Source organism: Grammomys surdaster, unplaced genomic scaffold (genome assembly GCF_004785775.1).
Source record: "Grammomys surdaster isolate TR1022 unplaced genomic scaffold, NIH_TR_1.0 131, whole genome shotgun sequence".
NCBI classification, from domain to species: Eukaryota; Metazoa; Chordata; class Mammalia; order Rodentia; family Muridae; genus Grammomys; species Grammomys surdaster.
Window position 1 is genome coordinate 4,690,749 of NW_021604589.1, and position 13,268 is coordinate 4,704,016.

Below are 13,268 nucleotides of genomic sequence, written 5' to 3' on the forward strand. Positions count from 1 at the left end.
CTGTGTATCTGTGTCTGTGTGTATCTGTGTCCCTGTGTATCTGTGTCTCTGTGTATCTGTGTCTGTGTGTGTACGCGCACGTATGTTCATATGAAAACAGATGTCCATCATACATCTAAGGATGTTCTTGCCTTGCTTCTCCTCCTGTATCTATCTCTGAGTACAGTAATTACAGGCATGCTCCACCACGCATGGTTTATGCAGTACTAGGGACTGAACCTAGGGTTTTGTGCACATGAGCCAATCCCTCTATCAACTGAACAACTCGGGCCCCTTCTTTGTTCTTTTATTGTGTGATTATTGACCTTTTTCTTTCGAGAAACAGCTCTTGTCAAGGTGCTCCAAACTCAGTAAACTCTTCATCATTTTTATCCTATTTGTTCTTTACCAAATTCATTAACCAACTTCCTCTTAAAAGAGTTTCCTTTTCCTTTATCAAAGCCATTTCTACAGTAAAAGTTTAGGCAGGTCTGAGTTGTCCAAAAACCTCAACATTTGAAAGAAGGTTTTACCCTTGACTGCTTACTGAGAGTCAGCCTTCAAGCCCTTGAAACTACTTAGTCAAGAGTGTTTTTGTTTACATGTAACCTTTAGCTAAGCCAGATGGTTTTTGTTCAGAATGTTATTTATGATAGGGGCCTTGGGTTGCGTGATTATCAGTATAGCCTCTGGGAATGCTGGAGGCCGAATAACTAAGGTCAGCCTTGCGCCTGTCAGACAGACCCATATGAATAGCTTGAGGGCTTGGAGAGATAGCTCAGTGATAAAGTGCTTGCCTTGTAAGCAGATGGACCTGAGTTCAATCCCCAGAATGTATGTTCTTAAAGCCCTGCATAGCGATGTGCACTTGTAATGCAGGTGCTGAGGAAACAGAAGCAGGTGGACCCCCCAGGCTTGCTTGTCAGCTGCTCTGCCATACTTGGCAAGTTCAAAGCTTGTCTGAAGAAATAAGTGGACAGCCCAGAGGAATAATACCTGAGGTGGCTATACTATGGCCTTCACATTAACAAAGAGACACGTACACACATATCACACACACACACACCCCTACACCCCTTTGAATACCAAGGTCTGGGTCAGCTTTCCTGGTGTGCAATACTTTGTGAGTCTTACCATGTGGTTGTTGGGAAAATTAAGATTAAGATCTGCTTGGGGGTCTACTGGGGAAGGAAAACTATAAGCTTCTGTCTTGTCTTTCCTGGTCTCTATGCTTCTATCCCATTTTCTCCTTGTTGATTTTAATGTATATAGACAGCAACTGTAAATGTAACAGTTCTTATCACTTCTATGTGACCTTCCAAAGGGTCACTCCACCTCACCCCAGAGTGGTCTTTAGAATTCCTGAAAACAGCCATCCCTTCAATTCATTTAAAACAACCTTAAAATAATCATATTCTGACTGCCATTTGTTAGTATTCTTTTGTTTTGTTTTGTTTTGTTTTTCGAGACAGGGTTTCTCTGTATAGCCCTGGCTGTCCTGGAACTCACTCTGTAGAACAGGCTGGCCTCGAACTCAGAAATCCACCTGCCTCTGCCTCCCAAGTGCTGGGATTAAAGAAGTGCGCCACCACCGCCCGGCCATTTGTTAGTATTCTGCCTAAACTCCACCTCCACAATAATCTGGCAACACCCAGGTATGCTCCTCCCCACAGTTACCTGGCAACAGCAGGTAGGCCTGCCACTCTAAAAGGGGCTGCTTGCCCCCTCCTCTCTCTTGATCTCTTGTTCCTCTCTTGCCTCTAGCTTCTCTCTGTCCCCTTGCCCCTCCCCCTTCCTTCCCCCTCTCTCCACGTGGTCTGACCGGCTTCCACTTCTCTCCTCTCTCTCTCTCTCTCTCTCTCTCTCTCTCTCTCTCTCTTCTTCCATCTTCCTCTATTTCCCTCCCTCCACCTTTGTCCTATCTCCTAAATAAATCCCTCCCCCCTTGGAACTGTTGGGTCTGGTGTTGTCTGTTCTAAGCTGTGTGTGGACATCTAACACCATTTATTGAACTAAGTTCCACACATAGAATGGATGAGAAACCTTTTTGATGTTTTTTTTTCAAACATATTAAAGAAGGCATAGCCTGGTTTTCATGGAAGTTAGTAAGAGGAGCCAGACACACCAACAGGCCATTTCTGTAGAACCAGACAAGGCTCGTTAGTCATGCTGATTAGGCAAGTCTTGCTGTTTTTGTACTCCTGAGACCTATAGACATCAGTAAATAGTTTGTTGAATCACTGAAAAAGCAAAATGTAGACATGAAATTCCTTCCCCACTTACACTTTTGGTAGTATCGATCCCTTGGTACAACTGGATTTTTCCTGTCTTCCACCTTCCGTCCTCATTTTTAGTCTCTTCCCATGCCAGGGCATTGTTGCTATTTTTCACGAACACTCGAAGTTTTCCTACTTTGTCTCCAGCCAGCCGGTAATCAAAGAGCAAACAGAAGTGGCTTTGGGGTGTCAAGTTGGGAAGGAGAAGTTTCAATCGGCCAATATTCTTCTTGTGCCCTGCCAGTGCAGGGACTGCCATATAGTAACCAACATCTTTAAGAGAACAAAAGGCGGTGATAAAGGGTCTGACTATAATACATAAACTAGCTAGAAAAATGAACAACAATCTCCCATAGGAAGTGCTGAGGTCTTTTACATTTCAACAGAACAGTTATACAAACATGAACCATGTGGATTGGAGAGTTGACATCTTTTCCTACATAGAGACAAGATCTAAGGGACAGAAAGCTGAGGAATTTTCTACATCCATAAGAAAATAGGAATATAATGCAATAGTCACTAAGCACTGAAGGTGATTTACAGCTAATGAGAACATTTCCACCTTGATTAGTTGACTCTTAGGATGCATTTTCCACCCAATCAATATGTATTGTATGATTGACTTGTGCTGTTGCTCAGACAAAACACCCTAGTAAAAACAACTTAAGGGAAGATTTAGTTTGGCTCATGGGTTCAAGGATGTGTATGGCCCATGGAAGGCGTGGCAGCAGGAGCTTGAGGCTGCCAGTTGCATCGCATTCACTATCAGAAAGCAATGATGAACGCTCATGCTCAGCTCCCTTTCTCCTTTTTATCCAGTCCTGGACCCCAGCCCAAGGAATGGTGCAGACCTCATTCTGAGTCGATTTCCCCATATCAGTGTAAAGCTAGATAATCTGACATTGACATTCCCGAGGCTAATCCACTCTAGACAGTCTTTCCTAGGCATGTCAGGTGATTCCAGATCTTATTAAGTTGATAATCAATATTAGCCATCACAGGTATTTTGGCCATCTACTTGGGTGGATCCAGACAGAAATGTATCATTAAAATACCCCAGACCCATCGTGTCCTAATGATTTCTTGAGGCTCAACCACCATGTGTTAGCATATCATTCTTGAGTTCTTTTTTTTTCTTTTTCTTTCTTTCTTTTTTTTTTTTTTTTTTGTTTTTTCGAGACAGGGTTTCTTTGTGTAGTCCTGGCTGTCCTGGAACTCACTCTGTAGACCAGGCTGGCCTCAAACTCAGAAGTCAGCCTGCCTCTGCCTCCCAAGTGCTGGTATTAAAGACATGCGCCACCACCACCCGGCAATAAAAGAATTCTTATACAGCATGGTCTGAAGAAGTTGACAAGAAAGTATTCCCATAAAAGCTGAGAGGAAAACACTGGGGATAGCGTGTAGTATTCTCCTGGTACAATTCCTGGAGACACTTTTGTGACCCTGGCTGATGCTGCCTTAGTCTTCACTGGATCCAGACACTGGTGAGTCTTCTTCCCCAGAAAAAGCATAATTCTGCTAGGTGGGCAATATGATTCTCAGTAACAATCATTTGAAAAAGAACAACACTGATATACTTAAAATCATTCTGGCAATACGCAGTATCTTTGCTGTGTAAATCTCCCATGTGCCTTGGTGGCCAGACTTGCACACTCGTGTCTCCATTCCTTCATTTACATTGTTTAAAGTATAATCTGAGGCTGGGACCTGAAAGAAATTTAAGGATGATAGCACGTGTGGAATGCTAAACCGAAGGTGTATATAAATTAGCAAAATATTCTATTCAAGACCAGCTAGTCTTTAGGCATTAGCCAGAGCCAGACACGTGCTATTATTAAAGAGCCTTATCCCTTATTAATCTCTAAGTGCGAGGAGTTGTTTTTCAATGGGATGGTATATTGTTTCTATAACAGCATCACCAAAGTTTGTAACCATCATACCTGTGGTGGTTAATATTGATTGTCAGTTTAGAATCGCCTGTGAGACAAGCCCCTGGGTATGCCTGTAGGAGATTGCCTAGAGTAGATTAACCTTTGGAATGTCTGTGGGATTATTTGAGTTTCAGTTGGGTGGAGAAATCCACTCAGAATGGGGGCAGCACCATTCCTTGGGCTGGGGTCCAGGACTGGATAAAAAAAGAGAGAGGAGGATGAACATGACCATTCATCAAGATGTTTTAACTCAAGGCTGAGCCTGTACATCCCAAAAAAAAATATAATTCTCTTAGTGAGGAACTGGAGTCTGGAGATATATAGCAGTTGTTCCAGTTACATGTCCAGCCTTCAGGAGAGCAGGATTCAATATGTGTTCCAAATACTGTCTGCAAGCTAAGTACTCCACCCAAGGGGGAGCCAGGGCCCATCAACAGCACTGAAGCAGCCACTACAAAAGCCAGGACATTTATGGCTCAGAGCTAATGTTGAGAACAATCCAAGGCCAGGTGGTCAGAATGAATTCCTTAGATAACAAAGAAAAGCCAAGTCTTGAGTTTAGGTCATTAACTTGACACTTCTAGTGGTTTTGATACTCACTATAGAGAGGACTCCACGATAACTCCAGTGTAGACAGAGGTCTTATTATCTTTAAAAGATTTATTTTCTATCAAAATGAAAAATGAAAACTGTAGAGGACTGTGGTTGGCAAGCTGGCAAAAAAGGAGATCTTGGAGACCTCCTCACCCCACACCACCCTCTCCTCCCTCTCTCAGAAGGAAGAGGGTAAATATAAAAGAGGCACGATTGGACACATTTCCTGGGTTGTGTGGGAAAGAGAAGGATGAGGAGGAAGTCAATGCTACACCAAGTTACTCATCCATCAGAGGTCACCCTGTAAGGTCAAAGGTTCCCAAAGATGGAGAAAAACCAGGATCTAAGCAGGGACAGGAATTAGCATCCAGTAGTAACAGCCTTCTCTACTCCCAGAACAAGCGGTAGTGAAATATAAATACCATTGTCTCGATCAGCAGGATTCCAGTCAAAATCATCTTCTCTATCCTGTTTCCAATCACAGACCCCAAGATCAAAGCTGCAGTCAACGGAGATGTTTAAATCTGCTTTAAAAAAAAAAAAAACCACACACACACACATACATTCAGAACCATTAAGAGCATTACAAAAGTAGCTAATTTGGAGCACTGGAAGACGTCATGGGTTAGCAAGTAGAATATAGATCACATTAACTGGAATTATTGTAGGGATAGATTAAACCAGATCCACTAATTTTAAACTTTAAAGTTGTATTTGTATGTGTGTTTTGCCTGCAGGTACCTTTGTGCACCATGTGTGTGCCTGGTGCCCATGGAGGTAAGGAGAGGGCACTATATCTCCTGGAACTGGAGTTACAGATGATTGTGAGCCACCACGTGGATGGGAATAATAGCTGGGTCCTCTGCAAGAACAGCACTTGTGCTTAACCCACCGAATCATCCCTCTACATATCCTATTTTTGAGTTACACTTATAAAGGCATTCTCAACAAATTCTGTTGTAATCTTGGAGTAAAACCAAAGGGGCTAGAAAGATAGCTCTGTGGTTAAGAGCACAGTGCCCCTCACTAGTGAAGCAATGCAGGGAATGAAACAGGCTGTTTACAAAACTCAAGCCAGGGACTGAAAACAAAGCTTGGAAAACAAGGATCTATGGGATGGATGCTCAGCCATACATAGGATATTTAAGTCACACCCCTCTCTACAAGGCTCAGGTATTCCACAATAGTGAGAGAAAATGGACCAGCACATCCACATCAAACTAATATTTCCCCTGCTCTATACCACCTCCAAACCAGATAGTTATAGATAGCCCCTGTGCCCCTAAAGTAGTGGCTCTCAACCTTCCTAATTCTGCAACCTTTTAATACAGTTAGTTCCTCATGACGCAGGGATCCCTGGCCCCATCAACCATAAAATCATTTTGTTGCTACTTTATAAACTTACTATTGTTATGAATTGTAATGTACATAGCTGATACGCAGGATATCTGATACGTAGCCCTGTGAAAGGTTGAGAGCCACTGCCTTAAGGCCTTCTGGAACTATTCAAATGATCCAATCTTATATGGTCTCTCCTGCCCCATCTCCCTTGACTTTACTCCTACTGAAACCTTAAGGATCTTTAGCCTAGTTTTTCACTAGGTCCTCCTCTTGCTCAGTGTGTCTCCCTTCTTTTGGGAGTGTACATAATAATTCACTGTTTCAATGGCTTTGGCTTCACGTTGTCACCTAGGCACCTCCATTAGTAAAACTCCAGTGGGCATTTCATGATTTCAACCAACACTCTTGTTAGAAATGTGCCAGGGGAATATTGGATCAAATAGGCTGACCTACTGATGGTTTCAAACATGTTTCACTTTGTTGTTGTTGTTATTTGTTACAGCAGAATGGCTGTGTAGTTCAGATGTATCCAAGGAGTATGTGTGGACTCAGCCAGTGCAGGACTTGAACCAGTGTCTCAGGTTACCTTTACATATAGCAGAGGTCTGCAAGCTAGCACCTTGGCCTACTGTCTATTTTTGTAAAGCCGTGTGGCTTACTTATATGGTATCTTATTCCCTTAAGCTACAAGGACAAAGGAACCCTTGAGCTACAGAGACCAGATGGCTCCCAAGGCCTCACCTGTTTGCTCTCTGGCTCTTTCCACAGAAGAGTGTGCTGACTCATGAAGTAAGATAAGGGCAAGAAAGCACTTGAAAGAGGACAAAGGCCGAGGGGCTTCTGATCTAAAACTAAGGCTGGCCTCTCGCTTCCATGTGAGGGATTCAGCTGCTCATGCCAAAGAATCAATGAACAGAAAGAGGATAAGCAGTCCTCCTTTCTCTCCAGGGTTTCTCTGTATATCCCCAACTGACTGAAACTCACCACCACATAGATCAGAATGGTTGCCAATTTACAGAGCTCCACTTGCCACCATCTCCAGAATGCTGGGATTAAAGGTGTGTACTATCATGGTAGGCCATCCTTTTCTTAGTGTTTTGTTGTATTTTTGTTTGTTTTTTGAGACAATGTTATTCTGTGTAGCCTTAGCTGTCCTGGAACTAACTCTGTAGACTACACTGGCCTCAAACTCACAGAGATCTACTTTCCTCTGCCTCCCAAGTGCTGAGATTAAATGTGTACAGCAATCCCTGCCCCAGCTTCTTAAAAATTTTTAAAATTATGTTTTAACTATGCATGGGGAGGTCATAGGACAGTCTGTGGAAGTCACCTGTGTTCTTCTCCCATGTGGTTCCTGGACATCAAAATCAGGTCATTCGGCTTGATGGCAGGAACTTTTTACCTCTGAGCCATCTTGCAGGGCCATACATTGGTTTTGTTTGTTTGTTTCTTTTGACTCACCTCAATTTTCCAAATGTTTTTTTTCTCCACAAACATCATGTCATTTAATTTGATTTTCAAAAATATCTGTCATTGGACCTTCAATAAATCTAAAACTCCTAAGTGACTTACTCAGGATCCACAGATACTGAGTGCTGGAACTGAGCCTGAATCCTAAATCAAACTGAGACCTATGACTGTCCAATTTACACAGGTTGAGTTTGGCTTTGAGATTGGACAGCGTTAAAGGGGGACAGAATTTCATATCAGAGAAAATATGATGGGGATCTTAAAGGGAAAGCAGCTTTCTTTTAAAACTTGGGGAGGCACTTCATTAAGAGAGATAGCCTAAGGTAAAGAGATAGCCTAAGGAAAAGAGATACAGCTGCCCTGGGAACATGAGGATGATATGTCCAGAAGAGAAAAGGACTTCAGAGCAACTCCTGCACAAAGGATTGTCATATTCTAGCATTTATAAGTTTTTCTGAACTGGTGAGAAGTTTCTTTCTTTCTTTTCTTTCCTTTTTTTCTTTTGTTCTTCTTTTTTTTGTTTTTTTTTGGTTTTTCGAGACAGAGTTTCTCTGTGTAGCCCTGGCTGTCCTGGAACTCACTCTGTAGACCAGGCTGGCCTCGAACTGGTTGAGAAGTTTCATACCGTGAATCTTTTAATTCAATATGGCCTATGTGACAAAGAACATGGCAGCTAGGTGGTGGTTGCACATACTTTTAGTCTAGCACTCAGGAGGCAAAGGCATGCAGATCTCTAAGTTTGAAGCCAGCTTCGTCTACAGAACCTGTTCTAAGATGGACAGGGCTCACAGAGACTTAAAAAAAAAATGAAGGAGTGAAAAGAGTCAGGTCCTGGGTAAGGCTATATATACTAGGGGCCAATAGGCACAGAACAGCCTCCTTATTCTGTCTCAGGAGAACTATAGGGGGATGTGGCTGAGAGATCTGGCCTGACCAGCACCTTAAGGTGATCAGTTTCTTAAAGGGGCAGGCCCATGATCACGATGTGACAAGTCAAACGAGAAGTCTAGTTGGGAAGAGGAAAGGGACCAGTGAGAGTGGGAGGGGCATAAGGAAGGGTAATATGAATGAAAATGACCAAAATATAAGCATGTATAAAGCCGGGCGGTGGTGGTGCACGCCTTTGATCCCAGCACTTGGGAGGCAGAGACAGGTGGATTTCTGAGTTCGAGGCCAGCCTGGTCTACAGAAGTGAGTTCCAGGATAGCCAGGGCTATACAGAGAAACCCTGTCTTGAAAAACAAAACAAAAAACAAAAAGCATGTATAAAAATGTCATAGTGATACTCATTATTGTGTACAATTAATACATGCTAATAAAAATGTTTTAAAATGACCTACTATTTAAACACTGGTGGTTAGGAGTAAAGGGATTGCCTCTTAGCCTGATAGAAGTGTCTTTTATCACAGAGGAAACGATGCCGAGGTAACCTACAGGGCATTTGGCCCTGTAGTCATGGTAACAAAATAAACAGAACAATACAGTGATGGCGTGATGGCCAGGTCTAAGGCAGTGGTAACAGAGTCATTAACAGTCCTTAGTAGTGGGAGAAGGTCATAGAACTCTCACCTAAGATTCCAGACATCTACTCCCTCTTGAGTCCCTCCCTTGGGAGTCACTAAGACATGCCCTAAAAAACAGGCAGGACTCCATTATACAGCTTTTTTTTTTATATCATTACTCATGAGTTGAGACCTCTCAGTGAGAAAGCAATTTTTCATTCCATCATACTTCCTTAAAGTAAGCCCCATAAACCCATTGTTCCACCAACTTGCATAGAAGGGTTACTTTGGCTTGTTGTTAGTGTCACATCTAGAGTGAATAAATGTTTGTTTATTCATGTCTTCCCAGGAAAAGGAGCATACTGTGTCATAATATAGTGAGTTTTCTCTTCGTTGCTTATGATTAAAGCAGTAATTTCAACAAATGAAAGATGATACTGGAGAGAATGATCGAGCCCAGACTCTCCAGCTGCTTTTCTCTCTCTCCAGGGATTGATAAGAAAGTACGCTCAGCTTCTTGAAGTCCGTCCCACTCATATCTACAAGGTGAGTTTATATAGTACTATCTAGTGCCTGTCTCCATGTTGGCATGTAGGCCAGCCCAAGCTAGATCACATGGTATGAAGCCTAACTCCCTGATGCCTCAAACCTATAAAGTCAGAAATCCCTTTTGTTCTCCAGGTTTAAAGAGAATGCTGTCTCTCTTCCTTCAAGGTCCTGTTAGGGCTCCTGATGGCCATGGTGCTGTTTCTCTCCTGAACGGAACCATCTCTTTCCTGCTTCGGGGCCTCATCTCCTAACAAGGTCTTCCTGAAGGGTGATCTCATTTCAGTTCCTTCCCACGAGCTCGCTACTGTTTTAAATTATAAAATGCTTAGAAAAAAAGCAGTAGTTACTGGAATGGAGAGTTTCTCAGAATGGAGCCAAACCTACACAGAACATTCTACAAAGGCTACTTGAACTTCAGTGATTGCAGAAGGGGTTGGAATGCTGCAGATTGAGAGCCAAATTATTTTGAGCTAATTTTATTAATAGCCATTCATTGCCTACCTCCATGTCTGACCTAAAATCTTTGTGACTATTGGGTAAAGCTTTCTGGGGTATATTTAACTTAGCAGACTCCTAGCTTCCACAAGTCCCAAAGTTAAAAATGCCATCAGATAGTATCTGGGGTCTATAGCAGAGGCTCCTCCACTTTTCTGGAACCTATTAACCTGGTATTTTCATCAATGCATTTGAAAAATGATTTGATTTATGATGCTCTTTGTTCTTTGCCATAAAACTCTAGGAAACTGCTTCTACATTAGAACATGATATTTGAGGTACCTGAGATCTGTCTTCCTAGGACATAGTCACTCCATTTATTCTCTTTGAGATGAGAACTGTTGTTTTTTTTTTTTTTTTCTAAAATGCTTATATCATTACCTTTGTGCTCCAGTTTGGAATTTAGCTCTTTTCTTTGGATGTAGACCAGATCCAAATCCTCTGCTTCATTTACCTTAGGGGCTGATAAAGAACCTCGATCAGTTAGGAAAAAAAAAAAACCAAAACCCCCACATGCACTGAGGGAATCAACTTAGTGTCAGAACATAGGTTTGCCATGCAGTCTAAGGGCAGAACACATTAGAGTAGCATCTTCCTTCCATTTCCTACTCAGTTTCCTCACCCAGAATAGTGTTCTCGATGTTCCCTCAAGTGAGCTCAGTATACACACTCTGGACACACCCCTTCTCACCAGGTATTGGAAACCCATTTCCTTGATGTTTTCGTTAGAAAGGGCGATTTTGTGACTGCTATACTTTTTCTGACCTGGATGAGCCTGTATCTGTTTATCTCTTGGTTAACTCCCCCTGGTATTTGTCAACACGATCTCCAAGTCATACAGGCAAGAATGCAATATAAAACAGAGCACCCAGAAAGAAGGAAATGGGGTCTCAGGATGAGGACTCGGGGGTTAACACACAAACTGTCTTGGAGGGCCTGAGACCTATGGTTGGCTCTCTACACCAACCTTTGCAAAGAGGGATCTAGGAGCCACCTGGTTCATGCAGAAAACTTAAGATCTGCTGTAGTGTTTTGCTTCTGTCATTTTCTTTTCTTTTTCTTTTTCTTTTCTTTTCTTTTTTTTTTTTGAGACAGGGTTTCTCTTTATAGCCCTGGCTGTCCTGGAACTCAAACTGTAGACCAGGCTGGCCTCGAACTCAGAAATCCTCCTGCCTCTGCCTCCCAAGTGCTGGGATTAAAGGCGAGCACCACCACCACCTGGCACTTCTGTCATTTTCTATTTGGGCTTAAACAATCTTTTGACACAGAGTCTCACTATGTAGCCCTCACTGGCCTGGAACTTGTTATGCAGACCAGGGTGGCCTCAAATGTAGACAGATATGCCTACCTCTGCCTTCTACGTGCTGGGATCAAAGGTGTACGTCACCAGGTCTAGCTATTTTCAGCTTATTACAATCATCAACATACAACTATGGTATTCTCATTTCATAGAGTAAGTTCTTGAAAAGTGTCTTCCATGAAGAACAAAGGGAGGCGAGAGGGACTCATAAGGCCTCATCACTCCCTGAGTGGCAGTTCATAGTCACTGAGAGAGGGAGACTGTAAAGAATCCCTTAATCCGTCATCTGGTGACTGTTAGTCTTCCCCCATAGAAGAATTGGGTGGGCTGGGTCATTGGACCCTCACCCGAGTTTCTGGCTGCTTCCTTTTATACCTCCTAGACATTTGTATATAATTCTGCCCTGACTGCATGCCTCATGGTCTTGGGAGGTGATAGAGCATACAGGTCTTGGATGATTAACTGAAGAGGGATTCCATCTATGCATTGTGGGAAAGTTGTCATCCATGCAGAGGTGAGACTTAATGGTGGTGTGGCTGCTTTGGGGTCACTCACACTCCTGGAAACAATCCATCACTCATGCACAGTAAGCAAGTCTAATAAACTTATTGGTTACCTAAGCTAGACTCTAGTAAAACCATCCTTGGTGCTATTGCTGGGGCCTCATAGGGAAGTCGTTTATTGTGTCTCCCCAGGGAAGGAATTCCCATGCACAACAAGTTATAAGAATAAAAAGGGCTGGGCGGTGGTGGTGCATGCCTTTAATCCCAGTACTTGGGAGGCAGAGGCAGGAGGATTTCTGAGTTCGAGGCCAGCCTGGTCTACAGAGTGAGTTCCAGGACAGCCTGGGCTATACAGAGAAACCTTGTCTCGAAAAACCAAAAAAAATAAAAAAATAAAAAATAAATAAAAAGACATGAAAGTAGAAAGGAGACTGATGGTAGTGGTGGGGGCACAGGCCTTTAAACCTAGGACTTGGGAGGCAGAGCCAGGTAGAGTTCTGAATTCCAGGATAGCCTGGTCTACAGAAAAAGTTCCAGGACAGCCACCACCACCACCAGCATCATGACAACTTTTAAAAACACTTCTTTAATCCCAATACTTGAGAAGCACAAGTTGTCAGATTTCTGAGTTCTAGTCCAACCTAGTAGATTCCAGGCCAGCCAGGACTACTCTGTCTCAAAGGAAAAAAAATATTAAAAAAAAAAAAAAAGAAGTAAAAAGGGAGTGCTTGGGAGACCTGTTGATGCGGGTCTCTGATTTGGCTGGTGTGCTGCACAGAAAGTCTGGGAGCCACACAACCATGCTTGCTGGGTATTGTCAGGGAGGGGCTGTGCCAAATAGGAAAGCATCAGGACAGGACTTACCCTCGGGTTTCCCAGAGTGGCAGATCCCATTTAGCACCTCCGGAAGATATTCTCTAGACCTTCCAGAAGCAACTTGCTTCTGAGGATCTGAGTGCCAAGTCCTTTTTCTTTTTTCTCACTTTAAAACCATCTCACCGCATGCTCTTCATAAGCTAATCCTAGCCCCTAAGGGGTTTCTGTCAGCAGTCTGAGTGTGGGGATAGTACAGCATTTAGAAGGAAGAGCAAGAGATGGTAATCTTAGGTGATGACAAAGGACAGAGTACAGGCCAAAGGACAGGTGATGAGAAAAAAACAGAACACAGGTAAAAGAACAGGCAGTGAGGAAGGACAGGATATAGGCAAGAGGACACATGAGTCACAGTCACAAAAGAGAATATAATGCTAATTTTTTCCAAGTTTCAACTGTGTCACGGTTTCTCTCTCTCTCTCTCTCTCTCTCTCTCTCTCTCTCTCTCTCTCTCT

General features: G+C 42.9%; 1 protein-coding gene across 2 annotated transcripts in view; it reads right to left on the reverse strand.

The window, feature by feature from the left end:
• Positions 1–13,268, reverse strand: part of Egfl6 (EGF like domain multiple 6) — a 61,105-nt gene that overhangs the window by 1,584 nt on the left and 46,253 nt on the right. Inside the window, exons 9-11 of one of the 2 annotated variants that reach the window (XM_028762162.1) lie at positions 10,519–10,599; positions 5,203–5,304; positions 2,263–2,528 (exon numbers count right to left, since the gene is read on the reverse strand). In XM_028762162.1, the coding sequence (XP_028617995.1) occupies positions 2,263–2,528; positions 5,203–5,304; positions 10,519–10,599 (449 nt within the window). Of the gene's footprint in view, positions 1–2,262; positions 2,529–5,202; positions 5,308–10,518; positions 10,600–13,268 lie in introns of both variants that reach the window. The other variant, XM_028762163.1, reaches the window with a different exon arrangement.